The 23,019-nt window shown below is 36.8% G+C and overlaps 1 protein-coding gene across 1 annotated transcript in view; it reads right to left on the bottom strand.

The window, feature by feature from the left end:
- The window catches only part of FAT4 (FAT atypical cadherin 4), a 150,205-nt gene that overhangs the window by 10,286 nt on the left and 116,900 nt on the right, over positions 1-23,019 (bottom strand). Inside the window, exons 9-15 of the mRNA XM_060778958.2 lie at positions 17,942-22,294; positions 11,287-11,391; positions 8,755-9,062; positions 7,096-7,181; positions 4,219-4,398; positions 1,035-1,159; positions 329-546 (exon numbers count right to left, since the gene is read on the bottom strand). Coding sequence (XP_060634941.2) covers positions 329-546; positions 1,035-1,159; positions 4,219-4,398; positions 7,096-7,181; positions 8,755-9,062; positions 11,287-11,391; positions 17,942-22,294 — 5,375 coding nt within the window. The remainder of the gene's footprint in view (positions 1-328; positions 547-1,034; positions 1,160-4,218; positions 4,399-7,095; positions 7,182-8,754; positions 9,063-11,286; positions 11,392-17,941; positions 22,295-23,019) is intronic.

Raw genomic sequence — 23,019 nt, 5'->3', positions numbered from 1 at the left:
AAATTTGAGCTTGGTGGTCACATTTTCAAAGAGGTCTATACAAGAAGGGGAAAAGTTAATAGGAGAAAAGATTTCACTCTAGCGTGCAATGTTTCATTATGAACATATGCAACAAACATTCTTCCGGTTGCCATTCAAATAGCCAGCACTTGGAGTCTAGACAAAGCTGATTAGAAGCAAAATCATTCAGCTCCTCCAATAGCTGGAGTTCTGCCCAGCACTAGTCAACACTCTGGTATTTATAAAGAAAAAGACTGGGATGAATTAAGGCTGCCCGAAGAAGACTATTTCATAGTAAGTAGCCTTATGGACTCAACTAAAGTCTTACCTTCACAGTGGTGTAATTGCTGCTTTCCTGGATATTAATTAAAACTCCACTTTTGCTCCTTGTCCTGAATTTGACTTCTACACTATCCACACTTTGGGGCTCCAAAATAGCATTTCCAATGCTGTGTCTCATCACGTATTCCCATTTCCTATTCTGTCTAATGTGGTAGTCAAGACGACCTTTGCCTTCAAAGGACAAGGCAGTGTCAGCGGTAACATCTGGAACAAAGAAGGGAAGTTTACAATTACATTTTTGTCATCCATAGTTCTCTACAGATCTTTTCCCTTAAAACAAAAGATACAGATGTCAAAAGTCCCGAGAAAATAGACTGATTTTTAATTGTTTCTATAATGAAAACTCGTTTCTCTTCCCAGCTAAAGAATGGGGGAAGGTTTCCACAGTCCTGTTTCATGCCAACTCATCTCAAAGGTGAAGATATTTTCAAGTCAAAGCAAACAAAACTAAATCTGGTTGCTATTATGGATTACAATGTAGTAGAAAGTGAATGCCTGGATTTAACATCTGTATTTTCATTATTGATTTCTCATTGAAATTGGTGAACCCTGGTGGAGTTGGACAGCACGATATTTTCTTCATAATTACTGTTACAGTGAATTCAATCTTTGTATATTTAAACCATGTGCAAACCAGAAAACAGAGCAATTTATTGAAGACAGAAAAATAGGTTAAATGAAACTCTATTTACGTTTTTCACAGTGTTTTCCTGTCAGTCCTTCTTTGCAATGACACTGCTGCCAAGACCAGTAATCCACACATGTGCCACCATGTTGACAAGGGCTAACAGCACAAGTTCCTTCCAGTCTAGGACACCTAAACAATCACAATGATGCAGTATTATTGGTTATTTCTTAATCCTACTTCTTTTCCAAGTAGATTAGTGTAGCACACACAACCCTTCCCCCACGTTTGCTTAATTCACAGGAAATTTATTTGTAATATCCTTTGAAATGACCAGTCCCTTTTGGCAGCTACAAATGTAGTGTGGCTTCTGAAATAATCTCCTTTCCCTGAGACCAAACTGTGCCAAAGAAAGAGGATAATATTCCCTTGAAGCAACAGAGAGAGAGAGAAAGAGAGAGAGAGAATAAAGAGAGCCAAGCACTGGATTATCACATACTGAATCTCAGCAGCAATGCCAGGGCTGAGGTGGAGCCAGTGCATTTTGGAACCTCATGAAGTCTCTTTATGTCTTCAGACAGAATAGAAAACAAGCAATCATAGTGCAAAATATGGATTGTGGTTAATTGCCTCCATGAGCATCAAGACACAAACACATACACACACCATGTAAAGCTTTTTGTTTTTGTTTTTTAATGTGATTTTTAGTGCTACTTTTTCTTTTGCTGGCTCCCACAAAGATTTGAATCTATTGGTCAGAAATCAGGCAACTATTTAGATTGGCATCAGTTTCAATGGAAATTAAATCTGCATTGTTATCATAATGTAAATCAGTGCAGTAACTATAAAGGAAACAAGTGCAGGAACAACTGCAGATTACGTGCATCCCTCAGAAAATGAATCCTACATGAAACCACACAATATCAGATAGCCCTAGGCAATGTCTTGGTTCTTTCTAACCTAGTAACTTCCAAAGTTGGGTGCTATTCATATTCTATTAAGTGGCATGGTACTGTGGTGAAAGAAATGAGGCATATGGTACCCTGTAGATAGCTTGGATGACACTGAAGATAGGAAGCTGACAATAATCTTCTTTGCCTTCCCAAAAGTATAAGGTAGTTTCCTTCAGGCTGGGTTTAAATTGATATCCTACACAAAGCAAATTTACCTATGTATTAGGACACCACAATCCTGTACATATTTATTAAGATGTAAAAGCATACCAAAGTCCGTGTTCTATTTATCTTTTGCAAAGCACACTCCTAGGTGAATTGTGCTGAATCATAACCCTAAATATTATCTTGGCAGGTAGTGCTCACAGAAAAATTGCTCCCATAAACACAATGTACAGTTTAAATGACTGAATAATTGAAAAACAAACTTTAAAGATGAAAAATGCAACCCCATTTTTCACAAACCACCTGCATATCCAAATTTACTTTTGTTTCAAAAGATTCCAGTCCATATCAATTACATATGTGTTCACCCATTATTCTGTTGTTTGGATGAATGTGCAGATTTATTTAAAAAATCTTCAGGCAAAAGAGTGTTATTTTACATATGTATTTAAACATACACTTTCTCACAACATATCTATTTTATTTTTTTACTTCATCTTATGCTATATATTTCATATGCAGTTTCCAATGGTTCTTTTTAAACCTCCAAATTCCATCACAAAATTCAGAAAAGCACAAAATTGGAAGAATAACTTCTTTCTAATCTGCACATTCAACTGGGGAAATACAGATCAGATTGGCTTGCTTCAAAATGTAGGATTTTGCAGACTCCTAACTATTTCTTTTTGGTGTATTTGATCAAAATTTCCCTTCCCAAAATCTCCTCCTTAAATCACTTAAAAGTAAAGAAGAGAACAGCTCTGACTGGTTTATATTATGTTTCAAATACACTGTTGCTTAAAATCATGTCAAACTGCTTCATGGACATAATCGGCTTCATTTTTACAGCCAGAATAAATGAAACCCACATACTATTCAATTTACGGCTCCTCAGTAAACCCTGACCACTTGTGAGCTCTTGTTTGTGTGTATGTTTGTGTGTTTAACATATTAAAACTAAAATGGAAAAGAAATCCAGCAAGATTTAGTTACTGAATAATAATCATATTGCACATAGTCTGACAATATAATATATCCAGAAGAGTAACAAGAGTGAAAAACTTGGAAGTATCTGTTGAATGTAAAGCAATATGATTTTTATTTTATTATATGCCAAGAAAAATTGAAAGGAAGCCTGAAACCACTTTTCACTATTAAATTTTCCAAGTCATGAAAGGAAAAAAAATGCTGGTGGATGAGAGATTAAAAATTACAGACATGACTATCTTTCATTGGTGAAGGCCAACACTTGGCTGTTTGTGAAAATGTAATTGATGTTGATCTGTATGGTAGAGCTTTAAGAAATCTTATGCCACAAGCTGAGATCATGAAAGGCAGAGGGATGAACTAACCACTAAGGACATGCTCTTATTCAATTGCTAAGTTCAAACAGCAGGACGGAAGAACAACAGGTTCTGCTAATCAATCATTCTGAAACAAAGTTCACAGGGGGAGATGATACAGAGGAAATACATAAGAGGGGAAGTGAGATAGACATTTGCACGGCAAGAGGGCAGTTAATGTACTGATTCTTACCAATGCAGACATATCAGGTACCCATGTAGACACAGAGTAGCATTTTAAAAGAAATGTTCATAGTTTCTGTTTTACAGAAAATGTATAATGAAATTATTTCAAACTGTAATATATTGTGGTGTAGGTTTTCATCATGCTTGTGCTTGAGAAGTTTTAACAACATCGCACCACTGTGGCATTTAAGGGTAAGTAATGAGGTGCAAGGCTACAGCCTTATGGTCAAAATCTGGTATAGTCATATACATCAAAGGATATGAAACCTGAGAAGGTTCCTTAATATTTGCATTCCCATATACACTATAATAGATATGGAAATGGATGCCAGATGGTGTATTGCAAGAATGGAACACTTCTAGTCAAACGATATGTTTCAGGGAAGTTATAAGTACATATATTTTAGATAAGTACATGGGTGCCCTCCCCCTGTGACTAGCTACTGTGCTGGATTGCTATATTTATGTATATCATAACACTGATTTTCAGACATACGTACAATGATTACAAAAAAAATCAGATGTACAATGATCAAACATACAATGGTCACAAAAAATCTCAGAACCAGTGAATTATTATTCTCATATTGTATAAATAACATACTGATCTAAAATTCCTTCAGCTGATAAGGCCTGGCTGGGTTCCAAAGGACGTCCATTGACTGCAAATTCCATTATACAACCCACAAAGTCATGACTTTCCACCTGTCCTTTTCTTTGAAGTATTGGCTCTAGGGATCTGATACCCCCAATGGTGACTCTGTTTGGTTGTACATCTAAAGTCCTAAGTGGAAAAAAAACCAAATAACAGGAAAATTAAGGTCAAAAAAAGAAATACAGGTCTCTACATACTCATCATGATCCACTTAAAATGAGAATAATTAAAAGTAGCATCTTATTTTATGAAACAGTGGGTTGCTGAGAATGTGATCCTGAGTTTCCATGTAGATTTACTCAGAAAACATTCAACAAAATTAGTCCTTATTAGTAAGTATTTGAGATGACACAAGGGAAATTCATGTCAATTTTGGATAAAAGGAATGGTTTCCTAATAACAACATCATCACAAAGAGTCGAATGCTGACTAGAATCTAGACAATGTTGCAATGCAGATGTAAAATTAATGTTGACATTTTAGAAAGGCACAGTTTAGTTGGTTTGCTATATTTCATTTAATTAAAACCATTAGATGGCAAACTTGATGAGAATAATAAACTTATTTCTTGTGGAAAAATAAATTATTGCTATAATAACGTTTCTTCTTTGTCATGTTTATATTGGGTTACTAAAACCAAAATGCAGTCCAGTGACCATAACATTTGTCTGGGAGCAAACTCTACTGAGTTTAAAAGGACTGTGTACTTATTCATTACTAGCACAGGTCTTATTTTGAACATAGTTACAACTCTATATATAGCAGTGGTAGGGAACATTCAGCCTTCTGCTCCCTGAAGCACCATAATGAATAGGGAGAGATTGAAAAAGTAGTCCAAAATGTCGAGAGGAGGTTCCTCAACACTGGTCACTGGTCTATAGTACAGATATAAAACCATGATAATGCCATTACAAGGATCAAATCTGACTTGATTACCGAGTGGTATGTATGTGTGACAGAGGATTTAAATATACTTGTGACATTGTTGGCTCCAACTGATGAAACAGACAATTCAGATGGACCACTTATTACAGATATGTACTTGCCTGCCCATCCCCGAAATAAAGAGACAACACACCATAATTTGGATTAAATTATGGGCAACTTTATTTAAATGTTACCTATTTAATTTTTGCCTTAACCTAAACTAACAGGGGTAATGAACTTGGGTACAAAGCCAAAGAGGTATCCCAGCCGGGTATACCCCTCGGCTAACTGGGGTGAAAACCTAGGTTCCCTGGTACCCATACCTGGGCAACCTCCAAGGGAAACGTGAAAGGGTCTTTCTCAAACTTGTTGAGACCAGGCTCTCCCATTTCTGGGCCATCCAATTTCACCTCACCAAATAACTTAACTTTTCGGTGAGTGTTTTAGCAAATGGCCCACACCCCTAAAAGGGGGGTGCCTTGTGTGAACCGAAACTTTTTCCGCTAAGCCTATTTATAAACAAAACCCAAATATACTATCTAGCCCCTAAACAGTACAGGGTAGGCAAAAAACCCTCCCAGAACATGAGAGGGGAAAAATTCCTACCCGGTCCCCAAAAGGCAACCAACGATTATACTGTTAATGGGCGGGTGTGGTGGGTCGAAGTTCTGATCCTGAATGAGGACCACGAGGCAGGCCAGGCCTTTGCTGGCCACACCCCCTTTTCTGGATGGTTCCATTTGGAACCATCCATTCCATTCTTTTGGGGGAGGTGAGGCAAATTCCTCTCTCTCCCTTACTTTGTTAGGGAGAGAAATTCTCTTTCATGACAAAGCTTTGCATTTTTGATCTCAGGTCATAACTTGATCCAAGCCTTTCCATATAATGTAATGACATTAATTGGAAAAGCTTCAGTTATCAGTTCAAATTATAATCTGAAATCAGGAAACACCGGACTGCTAAGTATTCTCATCAAAGTACATATTTACAATAGCAAAAGTGTATTGTCTGAAAGGCTGTGTTTTGTTCAGTGACATATCTCTGCTATGATTCTGTTTCCATACCTTTCCAAAGGACTTGAGCTTTACAGACATAATAGAAAAAAATGAACAGAAGTACTTAGGATAAACATGGTATCTAGCAATGGTTAGAACAGGAAAATAATCAAGTGAAATAACAACAGGAAATAAGGCAAGCTGCCATTTTCTCCACTATCCATATTTAGTTTAGGTCTCCTGCCAAATACTGTTGGCAGGACAATGTTACATCTCTCAAAGGCAAAGCAAAATTCAAGGTTGGGACGTCCTTATCTTGTATAACTAAGTAAATATCTTATTTTTCATTATGACTGAAATTATACTTATCTTTAAGGCAGTATTTTAACATGTGGTAGGCTCCTGGAGGGAGCAGATGTATTTGATTTGTAAATTACATCTGGTCCACAGTAGATATTCCTAATACATATTATATTTCAAATTTGATTTAAACTGTCACTGAAAAAGTGGATTTTCTTATATTGTTAAAGAGTTAATCTGACATTGCATCATATACCAGTTTCATCTGTATAAGAGAAAGAGGTCAGTGTGGTTTTGCCAATAAACTTAACTGTGACTTATCAGTTTTATAGTGTCAATAGCAAGATGCTTAATATTATCACTACTAATTTATCACTGGGGGCTTCTAACTGTAGTCTTCAGTATTTTTAAAAAAGTGGTTTATGAGGATTATCTGCTTCAAAAAGCACTATATAGTACATAACTCAATACGGTCAAAGGATGTGGGCTAAAGATTATTTGATCCCATAGAATAAATAAGTATTATTCAACACAAAACTTTATTTTGTTCTCTGAAGACAACTGAACCTGTAATTACCAACAAAGAAAATGAAATGTTCTTTACCAGTCACTAGATACAGCTACATTGCTAACTGTGCAATAGCCTGGTTCTTGTTCCTCAGAGCAGGAGTCCACAGTCAGAGAAGCTGCCTGCAAAATGCACATCAAGATTAACATTTATGTATTGCTATTATACACCATTAAGTTTTGATTCATTTCACATTTATGTACTTAAGCAAAGAAGCTATCATTTGATAGCTTTGGTTTCCATACATTTTATGTATGAAAGGTTTGAAAATCCTTTTATATAGTAGAACACTAATTATCATCTTTCTATATTTGTTCAGATTCTAACGTCTAAATCTAATATTTAATCCCAACTGCAATATTACACCTTCAACTAACAGGAACTGAATAAATCAACTTTAATTTGCTACTGCTACCTCTTTAGTTATGTGAGTTACTACTATGTCATTTTGCTGTATCTCAAATCTGACAAGTTAATTATTTTACCAGTTTTCCATAACATTCTCTTTACCCTGTAGGGAATCAAATAGAGAGCTATGTATATACTTTTGGTATCCACTTGATGATAATGATGATTTTGGAGAAGAATTAATTGCAGACAAAAGTATTTCCTCCTTAACAATTTAGGCTTACAATGATAGAGAGAAGGAAAAGTTCAAGTACAGAGACAAACTGATACATAGCAGCAACCTTTCTGATCATCTTCTTTACCAGCCAAAGTTTTGAACTTGACTTTCAACATTGCTGTACATGGTTCTGAAATAATTTAAGACTACATGGACCTTATACCTTTTTGAACACATTCACATGATCACATACATGTTTAAATAATAAAATATTTTTTTCACGATGACACATGAAGTAGTGCCTTAAAATAGTGCCTCTTTTAAAGTTTGTTGGTGATTTTTTATAATCATGTCAGAAGCGACTTGAGAAACTACAAGTCACTTCTGGTGTGAGATAATTGGTTGTCTGCAGAGACATTGCCCAGGGGACACCCAGATGTGTTACCATCCTGTGGGAGGCTTCTTTCATGTCCCCACATGGGAAGCTAGAGCTGACAGATGGGAGCTCACCCCTTCTCACGGATTTAAAGCATTGACCTTTAGGTCAGCAGTTCAGCTGGTACAAGGGTTTAACCCATTGCGTCATTGTCGCTCCTGTTGGTTATAGCTATGATGAGATATATTTAGGAAGTGAATTGAAAACTTCTGCATATCAGAAGTGGATACAATTTACCATTAATGAACAATCCTGCCTGTTTTACATTTTGCCCTAACATCAGGTGATTTGCTGATTTCACAAAACATTCAAACATGTTCAAACATAAAATGCCTATCCATTATATAGCCTTCAGTTATAAGAGACTGTGTTCTTTCATTATCACAAGCATTACACTTGCCTCTTCATTAGCTCTCAGCAATTATTCTTCCCACAATTTATACTAATTAATTAAAGCTGGATAATCATTAATTCTCTTCCTTAATCATCCTCATATTTGAGAGTTTCTTCTGTATAATCTGCTTCAGTGCCTTAGGACATTTTTAAGTGAACAACAAAAGCAAAAAAGCTAGACTTGCTTCCAACTACAATTCAGTTTCTAAAACGCACACATATTTACTTGCACTTACTTGGAAACCAAAATGAATTTTAATTGAGGGAAGCTTTATTAATTTTTCTGTATAGTTATACTTACCATTCCAGCCCTCCGGGCAATAACAGTGTGAAATTGTCCATCAGACACCTTCTTTGCTGTGGTAAGTTTATAAGTGCCACTGCCAAGGTTGTATGAAAATCTCAGCCTCTCTTCTGTTATTTCAAGGGCTAGGAATTCTGCCCGATCTCCAGTTTGGTTGTCATAATTATATAATATCAAAGCATTACTTTTGATAGTTGCAAATTTTATGTAAATGTAATTGTTGTTTGGATCCATACTGGGGAATTCCATGTATGAGAGTTCTTCAAATCCATAGCTATTTACTTCACAGTGCTTTCCAAAAACACCTGTATAATTCAACACAACAATGATTAAGATCTGAACATGCAGGCAAAGTATTTATTTCACTGAAGGTATGAAATCATACAATTAAATCTCCTCTGTCTTTATTTTTTCTTGACTATGATTATTTTTAAGAGTAACAAACAAGAATTTTTTATTCCTTAATATTGTTACATTAGTTTCCGTACCCAATTAGTTTCCGTACCCAGTCTCACCATGAAATAATGAAGCCAGACACATACATATGGATAATCAGCCATTTTATTAACCTAACTTGCAAAACTGGTGATACCTGGGTAACCACCAATTATTTGAGGGAAAGCAGCATAATTCAGGTCTTTTGCTGAGGGACAGATGTCAAATCTAATGGTCACCTCCTATGCACCGTGGGTGAATCAACAGATCCTGAATGTAAACCCAACTTAAATGAGTTGTTTACGCTGGCACAATCATATAGGAAGACATGCAGGAAGACATATCTGGGTTCCATCCCCAGATCCCGCAACCTTTGGAAAGAGAGCCAATTCAAGTCCAAAAGGTAGTCCCTTTTCTAGCCACCCAAGCCTGGCAACCTACAGAGGCCTCCCTTCAATTAGGCGTCAAGATAAAAACCAGCTGTTACTCCCCCCAAATTTCAGCCAAAGGGAACCTAAGTACAAGACACCACTCTCATACATTCCTTCCTCCAACAAATTTAGTATGGGCTAGGTAACTCCATGCCCCCCTTCTTTCTCCTTTAAGGGGAAAAATCCTACCTGACCCCTAAGGCAACCAGCAAATTACTTCACTTCACTTTATTTCTTAATTAGTCGCTCTCCACCAAGGTGCTCTGAGTGACTTACAATCTAAAATAGCATTTACACAATATAAAAACATTCAACATAAAAACATTCAACAGTGACTATTTGACAAATTACTCATATTGCACTGAGGCGAGCGGGTGGGCCTCAATCAAAAGAGAGACCATTAAGAGGGGAAGGCCAACTTCACGACGTCTACATAGAGGCCTCTTTTCACAGAGGTTTCAAAATCCCACCCTTGACTAGACCTTGCCTTTGTCTCAGGGAGCCTTGCCAATGATTATTGTTAAAGACATGAATGCCTCTGTCTCAGGCATGGACAAACTTCGGCACTCCAGGTGTTTTGGACCAACTTCCATAATTCTTAACAGCCTGTAAGCTGGCTGGAATTTCTGGGAGTTGAAGTCTAAGACAACCTGGAGGGCAAATGTTTGTCCATGCCTATTCTATCTCCTGCAGGTTGTGAAATTATTTTCTGTCAGTTGGCACTCATCCAGGCTTCTTCAGGTGTAACCAATAAAATTGTGGATATCACTTTACTTCTCTGTCCAGCAAGTTCCCCACAAACTGTGAGAGACTCAAACAAAAGAAAACATTATTTTCCTGCTTACTGTTCTACTCACAGATGAATTTTTCAAATGTGCCCCCAATTACCACTTATAAGAGCATATTTAGTCAGCAACTCAATGCAATTTAATTTTCCTTATACCAACATTCCTTTTGGATGTGTTGTGTGCTGCTTTTGTTTTCTGTGTTTGAAAGCCTATTTGAACAACTAAGCAAAAATATGAATATTAAATATGTGACTGCTTTGCCAAATAATATAAAATAAAAAGAGTCAATAGTTACATTCTTCCTTGAATTGGCAGTACATCTTCTATTCTTTAGATTTCAAGTCAGCATACAATATATTTTTAAGAGTATGTGTGGTATTTTCACTTTGCTATTTACTACCATATGGTCCCTACCATCCATATTCTGTTTTTTTTTTAATATGAATTCCTCTTTGGATCCTTTGCCTGTGACCTATTAGTAAAGCTATCTATGACTATTTGTAATGACGAATGACTCTTTCTCCATGAATCAAAGCCAAAAAGGCGCTTGAGAACAACAGCAGGTGGTGCTCCTGTCCTCATGTCCTACTTTTGGGTTTACCATGGGCATCTGTTTAGTTATTGTGAAAACAAAGTACTGGACTAGACAGCCGTTTGATATGATCCAGCAGTAATGCTTTTGTGTTTTTAAAGAAAGCTGATCAGCTAACACAGGCTGTTTTCCTTTGCTGCGTTTATATACCTCCTGTTGCAGAGTTTCAACTTATTGTTGGTCATCTTTGTTTTATTACATTCTTGACTCATAAAAATGAAAGCATTGAAAGAATTACAGTTCTGCCAGTGAATCTTAATGAAGCACCAACATGTCTACTTACCAAATGGACAATGGCAGTAATATCCTTCCACCCCACTCTGACAAGAACCTCCATTGAAACATGGATTGCATTCACAGTAATTGACATTGGAGTCACAGATTTTCCCTGGAAGAATTAAAAGAATTGCCAGATCAGAGGTTTGTACCAAGTGAAAATAAAATTGCATTTAGGGAACTTGGTTTCAGAACAATATGGAAACATTTGCATGAAACGATACAACCATGAGGTAGGCTTGGGTAACCACGGAAAAATTTGGTTCTAAACTCGTTTTGTTTTTAAGAGGGCCCTTGCGTTTCGTTTTTTTAATAATTTCAAAATTTTCCTTTTAAAAATTTCGAAATATACAAAATTTCATATAATTATGAATCGATTCGTTAATGGCGGATGCGATTGCGCAATATGCTAAAAAAACCTCCAAATGGGACAGGGGGAACTTCTTAAGCTTCCCTCTCCCTCTGTTGTTGACTGTTGGTGTGATAAAACAAACAACAACTATAAAACTTGCACCAGACATGCCAAAATAATTACGAAATAATTACGAAATAATTACGAAATAATTACGAAATAATTACAAAATAATTACGAAATAAATTGAAAAAATTGTTTCGAATCTAATTTACTCCTCACACTATTCCTGCATGGCTCAATATTGGATCGTAAGCTAATTTAAATATGAATTAATAACGAATTATGAAATTAACAAATGAAACCGCCCAAGCCTACCATGAGGACATTAGCATGAAATGACTGTTAACTCATAGAGTTTCAGGATAAGTTTTAATATAAGTACAGAAAAAAGAAAAAGTATAGCAATGTGGAAAACCCATAGAATATTTTTATGGTATCGAATGTATCATAAGATCCTGAAATTGAGGCTTAATGATAGGGAATTCAACTACTGAAGATCAATATTACTTAGTTCTCATTTTTTACTAGCCTGCTATAGGGGATGAATTGGTAAGAATCAGAAACATCAACAGAGCATGGTTGTCCACTACTTTCTAGTCCTGATGAAATTGAAGAGCACACTACAGTCTGCCCTCCATATCCACAGATTTTGCTTCCATTGATTCAACCATTGAAAATGCTCCCCCCCCCCCCAGATGTTCAAGTCAAACCTTGTTTTGCTATTATATAGGTCACCATTCTGCTATGCCATTGTATATGAGGGTACATGAGCATAGATCAGAGTTCAGATTTGTGGGGAGGCTATCCATGTGACCTAGATCCCTGATTTTCTAGGATTCTTGCCAATGTGGAGACATCTATCTACAAATAGGAACCTCTCATTTCCAAACTTATCACTTTCCATATGAGGAAACTGATGACATACAGAAGCAGGGCTCAGCACACCTCTGTGTTCATCTATTAGAGAAATGAGGTAACACCTGAATATATGGACTCAAATTGCTTTACCTTCCAAATAAAAGTGGCAGCTATTTAAAAGCATTAATAATGCAACATGACATTTGCTATAACTTTTTTATGTGAAGTCTTTTTTTCAACTTTCATGACTCACCCCATTCACTATGATAGAATTGCTAGGATATGTAGCTGTTCATCACTGCAAGGGATTCTCAGCATGGTGCAAATTGCATAGTTTTATTGGCTTTTGTAGAATTTTCTCCACTGAATTTAATTAAATTTGCAGTCCTGAAGACGGGTTGATTTTTAAAAATACATTCCTCAGGCTATTTTCCCCCCTCCAAAACATTTCACAGCTCTATAATTAATTGCATATGCTTCAAATAATAATGTTTTGATGAACAAAACCAATGATTTGCTTGGGTAAATTATGCCCTGAAGTTAAACAAATCACCAAATGACTAGCTTCATGAACTTTCAAGGACTGCAAAAGGCTGATCTACAAGTTTCAGTTTTATAGATTTTGATCACTTTGTCTATTTCAACCAAATTGGGCAGTGGCTAACTTGGATATGTTTATGAGGGCAATAGTTACTCTATATATACATAAGCCTGTAGTAGTATAAGAGAAGAATTTTAAAAAAGTTTTTAACAGATATGGCCAACCAAAGCTGCAATCCTAACAAAGCAAGGACTGAGTAGAACTTTAACCTTTTAGGAGTGGGTAAACAAACGTAGTTTTAAAATGGTCACTTGACAGTGAACTGAAATCAACAGATATAATATTTTAGTCTTTTGGTGTTAACATGTTTGTGTGCATGGGTGTGCTATGTGTGAAAGGCACAGCTCAATCATATTTAACTGAATCTCCATTTATGGCCATGTAATAACTAAGCAACAGGTTCTGAAAGACAGTGTATACTACAGCCAAGGAGTATCATTTAAATTATCATTTAAATTAATAAACATTTCCTCCATACAGATTACCCATAGGATTACCCATGATGTCGTGACTCTCCCAAATCATTGGCCACAGATTAAAGATTTGTGCAGAACATTTGCACATTTTTTACAAAAAGCCCTGATTTGATAAAGTGCTAGTTTTTTTCTGAGGTGGTTACAGACCAACCTCTTGTCTAACATTTTGAAAAGATTTAACAAAAATTCCCTCATTTATTCTAGTATAGTCCTGAATGTAAGAAATAAGAGAGTTCAGAGAAAGGGCAATCTACTGATATCGTCCATCTTTCAATCAATTCTTTCTAAAACAAAATATTATTGTTTTTGTGTGCTCAAATTATCATTTGGGGGGGGGGGGTGATTAAGGGGGTGATTTGCTTTTGTTTTCTGCTAAGTGGAGAGACTTTGACTTGCCCAAAGCCACCCAGAGTTGTCCATAAATGAGCAAAGATTCAAACTCTGGTCTCTACAGTCTCAAAACAAAACATATAATCATCATTAATACTTAAAATTACTACAAAATGCTTAAACATCAGTTAAACATCTTTAGTATTCACTAGCATGAGCAAAACAGAGTGATAAAGGGGAAAAAACAGCTGACCCAACATAATAAGTCAATGAAAATCTCTGTATCTTCTCTGTATTGTGATAAAAGGTGTCCTAAAACTCTATAATGCATTGATACATATGAACAGAACAGACAGCACTACAGAACATTAATAGAACATCTTACAACAGTTACGTGCCCTAATCCAGTTGGGGCCCTTTACACATCTGGTTGAGAAATGGAGCATGCAAACATATGAATGTATGATTCAACACTCTCTGCTAGCAGTTTCATGAAATAGGGCATGTTAGAGTAGACTCATCAATATGAACGAAATCTATTATGTAAGTCATTTGTTTTCAGTAAGTTTACTCTAGTTGGAACTTTGGATTGAGCCCTATAAGGCTGTTTTGCATTTTATGGAAGAATTGCAGTACATATTTAGCTCTGCAATTTTTTAAAATAACTTTTTTTTGTTTTCATGAAAAACTGCAATTTAAAGTGAAACATGACTATAGAGGGGTAAGTTTTGATAGGTTTTCTCTTTACTTGCTGTATTTCTTCTTGAAATCATCCCAACTACTTTTACTCTTCAAGAGAAAAAGATATTAATATCTGAATTATTTCCCCAGCTGGAATAAGGACAACTTTAATAGAAAAAATGCACATAAAGAAAGGGAGCAATTTCAAACAAGGCTTTTCTATTATTTTTGCTTTGCTATATAGGCAATTTTTGTACAGCCTTTAGGAGATGTCATCACCTTGTTGCAGCCTGTAATTAAGTTTGGTTTTGTCTTACTGATTCCTTTAAGGAGAAAAAAAATCTGTTTTCTTTCTTTTAAACTATGAGTTAAAGGTATTTGTGGAGGACACAGATTTTTGTTGCATTTTTTATGTAGTATCAGTATATCCAACTTTTCAAAATAGCAATAAGGGACAGTCAAAATTCCTGACACATGGATTTGACAATCAGGAAACAGCTAATTGTGTTCCAGCTAAACACCAAATGAAAGTTCCAGGAGTCAATTTCTGAAATCTTTTCTTCTCATGGGCCCCATCTCCATATAAACCCCACACTAGAAATGATGTGAGATATCTACTGTTTCTTTATGGCTAACTTTTAACTCTTTTTTCATCTTTTGATCACTTGCACACCACAGGGAGAAAAACTACAGTAGCAATTTTAAACTCATCTGACTTGTTTATGGGTGCAAAAAAGCAGTAACAAAAAGTTCAGTTCTGGAGGGGTGTGTGTGTGTGTATGTATATGTGTGTGTGTATTTATATGTGTGAGATATGTGTGTGTGTGTGTGTGTGTGTGTTAGTGAGTGTATCTCACATAAGAGCGATTTAAGGGGCTGCATAGAGCCCACAGACTATAATTTCTCTACCCCTACTGTAGAAGGTGTCCCCTTTTCTGCTTTATGGGCAATATTTTTATTTTCATTTTCAAAATACACAGCACAATAAAAACAGGGGAATTCCAGACAAGACTCAATCAGGGCCAGATAACACCTCCCAACAAATGATCTCCTAGGCAGCAACCAGTGAGGCTTTGATGCTGCAAGGCCATAAAATGCTAATTAAGGTGGCCAATTGCAACATTTGCACTTGCCTCAAGCAGACAAGAGTTCTTTCTCCCACCCTGTACATTTCACAGATATATAAACCTCATTTGCCTAGTTTCCATCAGATCTCACAACCTCTGAGGATGCCTGCCATAGATGTGGGCAAAACAGTAGGAGAGAATGCTTCTGGAACATGGCCATACAGCCCAGAAAACTCACAGCAACCCACACAACAGAACTTCTCTGAAGATCTTTCATGTGCATTGTTTGTTGGGGTGGGTTGGAATTAATTCCCCTTTCCCCATCCACAGACATACACGCTGCCTCACTAGTGTGAACAAATACTAAAACAGTAGAAATTGGTAGAAATTGTTTTTCTACACATTTCTGCTTCCATTGTTTTTTCCAATATAACTCGCAAAATTGGAGATGTAGGTATTACCTACACAGTTGAAAGATTGTGCATCAGCGCACACTTTCCTGGTTCATAGTGACAATATTACACCACATATGTTCTAATTAAATCAAATTGAGAGCAGCATTACCAGTCACATATTTCCCCTATGTGAACTCACTTCGGTGTTAACATATATTTGTAGCATGACTATTTTGTGTCACCTACTATGCTGCATTTTATATGGGACAAAAGCACAACTGCTTCCCCTCACTGGATGCACTGATATTACAGACACCATTATTTATATATCTTTAATGATATATTTCTGCTTTAAGGGGGGACGAGACAATTAATGTGGTACAATAGAAAAACTGACATATGGCAGACATCATATTTGACATTAATCTCCTCAAATCACTGTAGTTTCATTAACCACAATTATAAACTACAGGACTGATGTGAATGTATTGTGTGATATAGCTAAAATGAGTGTTCTGCTGAGGTGTCCTAGTGAGCCACTGAGCACATGGCCATTTGCCCTCTGATGCTAATGGCTTAAAGGGTTACTGCAACTGTGCCAGGGAATTGTTCGCCTCTGCTGCTCATCAAACAATTTGATGTGCCAATTCAATGTGAAACATAATCTCGGATCATTAGGTTAATTAGAGCAGCCATTCAATTATGGGTAATTACTTGTGACCTGAGGCTCAGCAGACTGCGCTGACTAAGTATACACAGAAAGATCCCATCAAAATCTTTTATGTCAAGCTTTTGCAGAGAACATGTGTCAGTTGCCATATAGTCTTTAAATGAAGCTGAAGCTGACAACGCTTAGTGCTTCTTTTGGACAAAAAGCTCACAGGCATCTTTTATTTCAAGTTAGTATATTATTATTTATTTTTATACTAACTTCACTGTCATATATTAACAAGATGGAATGTTCCAAGCTTTAATGTTTAGTTGTTATTTGGCTCATTGTCAGGTCAAACTCTCAGGTAACTTCCATAAAAATATAGTACCTCTAATTTTAAGGTTGAAATCTAAAGCTAAATGTTTGTCCCATTGACAGCAGTAGCACCGAATCAATGAGGATTTGGTAGCTTAATAATTTGTACATTCCACTGGTTCAATGGGTCTACTCTAATTGGGATTAATAACTGGATTTAAGACCTACTTCCCACAGCAGGAGATCATGTTGTGAAATTGTCTGTAACTGTAGGTGGGAGCTCATTTTAATGAATTTTCTTCATAATACATAGAATTTTACTGATGTACTATGCTGATGTAACTACACTGGTGCAGCTGGTTGCAGTAGGAAGCAAAAAGATGCTAGTACTGAAGTCATGAATGAATTCAGGATTTTGAGAAAGAGGCTGTTCAAATCCAGCAGATTTTATCTGCCTATCCTCATCACCAGCCACCTTGAGTCCTAATATTGTGAGAAAAGTGGGATAAAAATAAAGTAAATAAACAAGTAAATGTTACATTCGATAAAGTACAACCACTAGTACTGTGAACCTACAGAAATCCTGCACATAGAATGTACAGCATAGATAAAATCCTTCTCTTTGTCTTACTAATTGGAAACAGGGCATCCCATCAACTATTCATGACAATTAGACTGTAGACTGGGAGGGGTCTTGTATAAAAGAAAGGGAATACTAATGTAACTATTATTTAATTTTCATTTCTGCTTCAGCTATATTATCAGAGTTGGCATTTTTTTAGAGTAAAACAAGAAAGGAGGCTAGACATGCCACAATTTCATCTCTCTGATTTGCTCTGAGAATAATGATGTATGCAGAAGGAAATTCTTACCTGTATAACCAGTTTTGCAAACACAGTTGAAGCTTCCTGGGAAGTTCTGGCAGAGTGCACCGTTCTTACAAGGGCTGGACAGGCATTCATTGATGTCTCTTTCACATGCCATTCCAGTAAAACCACTAGGACAGCTGCAAGTGAATCCTCCAACCAGGTTGTGGCATGTTCCAGAATTGTGACAAGGGGATGGGAGACATTCATCTACATCTGTTTCACACAATGTCCCATCATATCCTGGCATGCATTTGCATGTAAAAGGCTTTAGAGGAACATTTGCCATGATGATCACTGGAACACTCTCATGGCTCTGTAATGTAGGACTCACACCAAGTTTTCTCAAACAGCTGCCTCCATTTTGACAAGGATTTTGTAAACATGAGTCATGATCCACAGACTCTATTCGCACTCCACTTTGACGGAAGAGAATGTCTTTGATGCTTTCAAAGAAAGTAGTCACACCACCAGGATTCACATAGTGATAGTTGCCCCGCTTCACAGCTGCCATCAGGAAAGTTCGATTGTTCTCCTCATAAATTCCATAGAGTTGCACAGCAGTCCCTAATCCAGTGAGCTGTGAATTGGTAATTCGCAGAAAATGAAGGTAATGGTTTGTCAAAAATTCCCTCAATGATTGTACACTAAGACGAAGAAGTATACTGTTGTCAATGGTGGCATTACTGAATCCTGAAAAGAAAACTCGAACACTACTGGTGACTGAGTTGTGTAACCCATCATCACTCAGAACTGTCAAATCAAATGTCCCATCTGTAGACCTTGCCAAGGAATTCAAATTGCAAGTTCCTGGTGGAATATTGAATAGGGTTGTAACTCCTGATGTAAGAGAGCATTGAAAGCTGTCTAAAACATCTGGATCCTGAGGTTTTACATTGCCTAATGTTCCTCCAGGGAACAGATTCCCATAATAATGAACAAAGACCTCTACTGTTCTAGGCTGGGATGGGTTATCATTTTGGTCTATTACCTTTATGTGTACAGTTCCTGTGGAAGACATCTGTGGTATACCTGAATCTCTTGTAATCACAGATAAATAAAAATCACAGATTTGTTCTCTGTCAATCTCTCTAGTTGTGCTTAAAACTCCAGCAGTATTGAGACTAAAATAACTAGTTGCTGTGCCAGTACTAAGCAAATGATATGAAAAAGGGCCTTGATTTGGTGGAAGATCAGGATCAGATGATTGAAGGGTCATCACAAGTGTTCCTGCTCTGTTATTTTCCATTATTTCACCTTCAGTGGTGGAAAGGATGGGCCCATTGTCATTTATATCTTCCAGAGTGATCAATAAAGAGGCACTTCCTGTGGCTGAGGGGGCTCCTGAGTCTATTGCTAACACACATAGGTTGTATACTGGTAAAGCTTCCCGATCCAGCTCTGCAGTTACTGTAACTTGTCCTGTTTGTGGGTTAATAGAGAAGGCACCGTTGTGGTTACCATTACCAATAAAATAAGAAAATCTGTTCCAGCTAGGGAGAGAGTCTGAGTCAAAGGCACTGACAAATGTGACATGGGTCCCTACAGGGACACCTTCACTGATTTGAACATTGTAGACTTCCAAGTTGAAAACAGGTGGATCATTTGCATCCAGTACTGTGATATTTACAGCTACTTCATCTATATCAGCACCACGAATGCTTCCTGCATTTTTTGCAAGCACCTTGAGTGAGATTCTTTCTTCCTTTTCCCTATCAAGAGAACCTGTGACATAAATCTGTCCACTACTGCCATCAATCTGGAAACCCTTTTTTCTGCTGTTGCCAAATATTAGATAGTGGACCTCCCCATCAGCTCCCGTATCACGGTCACTTGCAAATACTTCTCCCACTATAGTGCCTTTAGAAGCTGCTTCAGAAACCTCAAAATAGTATAGCTTAGAAACAAATCGTGGCACATACTCATTTGTACCTTTTAGGTGGATATTGACATTAGCAAAGCTGCATCTCTCCTCATCAGGCACATTAAAGGCCTTTATGGTTAAATGATAGCTCTGTTTTGTTTCATAATCCAAAAAGCCTTGAGTAGTAATGATTCCAGTATTAGGGTCAATAACAAAAAGGTCACTATCTGAAGACTGAACTGCGTATGCAACCACAGCGTTAGCTCCTGAATCAGCATCAGTTGCACTGAGATGAATAACAGTCGTTCCACTAGGAGCATTTTCTAAAACACTTGGAAAGTAGTCCTCTGGGCTAAAAGCTGGTGAATTATCATTCACATCCATAACATTCACTGTTATGCTACAGTACCCTGTTCTAGCAACCCATCCACCATCTATAGCACTAACAGTCATCTCATGCTTCTGGCATACTTCATAATCAAGAGGCTTAGCAAGACTCAATGCTCCAGTAGATGCGTTAATTGCAAAGTTCCCATCTTCATTTCCCGAGGAAATATTGTATTTGACTAGTCCATTCATAGCAGCATCTTTGTCCCTTGCTGATACAGTCCTGAGAATAACTCCAACAGCATGACTTTCAGGAACAGTAATACTCACATGACTTTGAGAGAATTCTGGAGTATGATAATTCTCTTCTGTGACTACTATTTGCACAGTCACTTCTGACGAGAGAGGGGGATTACCTTTGTCCTTAGCTTTTACTTTCATTAAAAAGTTTTTATTCATATCATTCATTAGTGAAGATCCTACTGAAATCCAGCCTGTGTTATGATCTAGATTAAATTTACCCTCTAGGTTATTATTATTTAAAAGTAGATATTCCACTTCTGAATTTAAACCGAAGTCTTTAGCATCAACAGCAGTAACTTTAATTAGTTTTGTCCCAACAGCTACATTTTTAGTGGCAGGTGTAAAATACTGACTTGCGAGAAAATGAGGTGGATTGTCGTTACTATCTACAATATTAATTGTGACTGTTGTCTCACTCAACAAAGGAGGGCTGCCTCGGTCAGAGGAGGTAACTATGAAACTGTGCCTATTAAGATTGGCATTGCCAGAGCCACTAGAATTTTGGAATGTTAAAGGTTGTTTATTGAAGATCTCCCCTGTAGATGCATTAATTCTGAAAAATTCCGATTGGGATTTGATGAAATAAAAAACTTGTCCATTAGATCCTTCATCTGGATCTGTTGCAGATATCTGGGTCACCTTAGATCCAATTTCATTAAGTTCAGGACAATCCAAGTAATAAGATGGTTTTGTAAACCGTGGAGAATTGTCATTGATATCCGTCACAAATATGGTGACATCTGTGCTCACTGTCCACCCAGAATCATGTGCTGAAACTCTGATTCTGTAGCGATCTGCATCTTCTCGGTTTAGGAGTCTGCTAATTGTTATATCCCCTGTGTTGGGATTTATGACAAATGGTGTATTTGTTTCCTTTAGTGAATATCTGCTGACAGCATTTACTCCAATATCTTCATCAGATGTTGTGACTCGTGTAACAGTGTAACCCAAGGGCGCATTTTCTGGTACAAGAGCACTGAATATTTGAGAAAATTTGGGTGCGTTGTCATTTTCATCAAGTACATTGATAAGTACCTGCACAGTTGTACTCTGAACTGGGGTGCCTCTGTCTGAAGCTTTTATCGTTAGTGTGTATTGGGCCACATTCTCTCTGTCTAAAGGCCTGACACTTCTAATTTCACCATTTGCACGATGGATACTGAAACTGTTGTCAACATTACCACTAATTATTTCATAATTTAACTGCCCATTTGGGCCACTGTCTTTGTCTGTAGCAGTTACAGTAATTATTTTAGAAGGTGAAATATTCTCTACCACTTCAACAATAAAGGGATCTTGTTCAAATACTGGCATGTTATCATTTATATCTATCACTGTTATTTCAAGTTTTGCATAAGAAGAAAATGGAGGAAAGCCCATATCTCTTGCTTCAATCCAGACAACATATTTCTGTATTGCTTCATAATCTAGAGGTTGGCTGATGGAGAAGTGGCCTGTTAATTGGTCAATCTGGAAAGTGCTGCCAAGGTTACCACTAGCAATATAGTAAGATAAGGAATCGCCTCTGGAAGACACTCCAGAAACGGAAGTGACAAAGGTGCTAGATGCTTGATTTTCAGGAAATGTGAAACTGTGCCGTTCAGCTTGAACATGAGGAAAATCTGCTCTGTTCACAAATCTTACAGTCACAGTTGTAGAATCTGTCTTTGGGTGCACACCTCCATCCTTCACATTAACTGTAAAAGTCATTTCAGAAGTTCCAGTCAGTCGCTCAGAAGCCATAATTGCTCCTCGTGAGGGATCAATGTGGAATTTTCCAGAATTCTTTCCCGAAAGGGAATAGTGAAGTTCAGCATTTGGTCCAGCATCAGCATCGGTAACTGTCACAGCAAAAACAAATGTACCTGCAATGGATAACAAAAAGAAGACAATCAATTTTTGTGGAAATGAATGCTAGTCCCTGCATAGATATTATGATCACCTGCAGACATAGTGTTTAATATATTTCTGCATTTTCATAGGAGTAAAGTTTATTAAGTTGCAAGCTAAATTTCCAACAGTTCGTTTAACACAGCAAGATATGTTTTTGTCAGCAGGCATTTGATAAGGTTTAGACAGTACCCTGAACTGATTGCCAATTACTTAGCACTTTACATCCTATGTGCATTCTGTTGGACTGCTATACTGATTACATGGATCTTTTAACTGATTCTATTTTAATAGAGAATGGTCCCCCCCCCAGTTCATATACATGGTTTATGTAATGTTATTGTTTTCATGTTGTTGTGTTTTATTTTATGTATTATGTATTTTATACATGGCATATTTTATACGTGCTATTTTGTAAGCCACCCCGAGTCCCTATGGGAGATGGTGGCGAGGTATAGATAAAGTTTAATTTATTATTATTACATGCAAACATTAACAGAGAGTATTAGGATAGGAAGATATCTGTAACATAACCTGATTTAATATTTAGTTCAATCCCGAGCATTTTATACTTTAAATGTAAAAATTAGGTAAAAAGCATTGATTTTATTTTCAGCTTATAAACTGTTTAGTATACTTTGTTCATTTGGTTAAATAATAATATTGTATTGTACCTGTAATACTTAGGAGTTGATATCCA

The sequence above is a fragment of the Anolis sagrei genome, chromosome 5 (genome assembly GCF_037176765.1).
Source record: "Anolis sagrei isolate rAnoSag1 chromosome 5, rAnoSag1.mat, whole genome shotgun sequence".
NCBI classification, from domain to species: domain Eukaryota; kingdom Metazoa; phylum Chordata; class Lepidosauria; order Squamata; family Dactyloidae; genus Anolis; species Anolis sagrei.
This window is presented reverse-complemented; position numbering and strand designations above follow the sequence as displayed.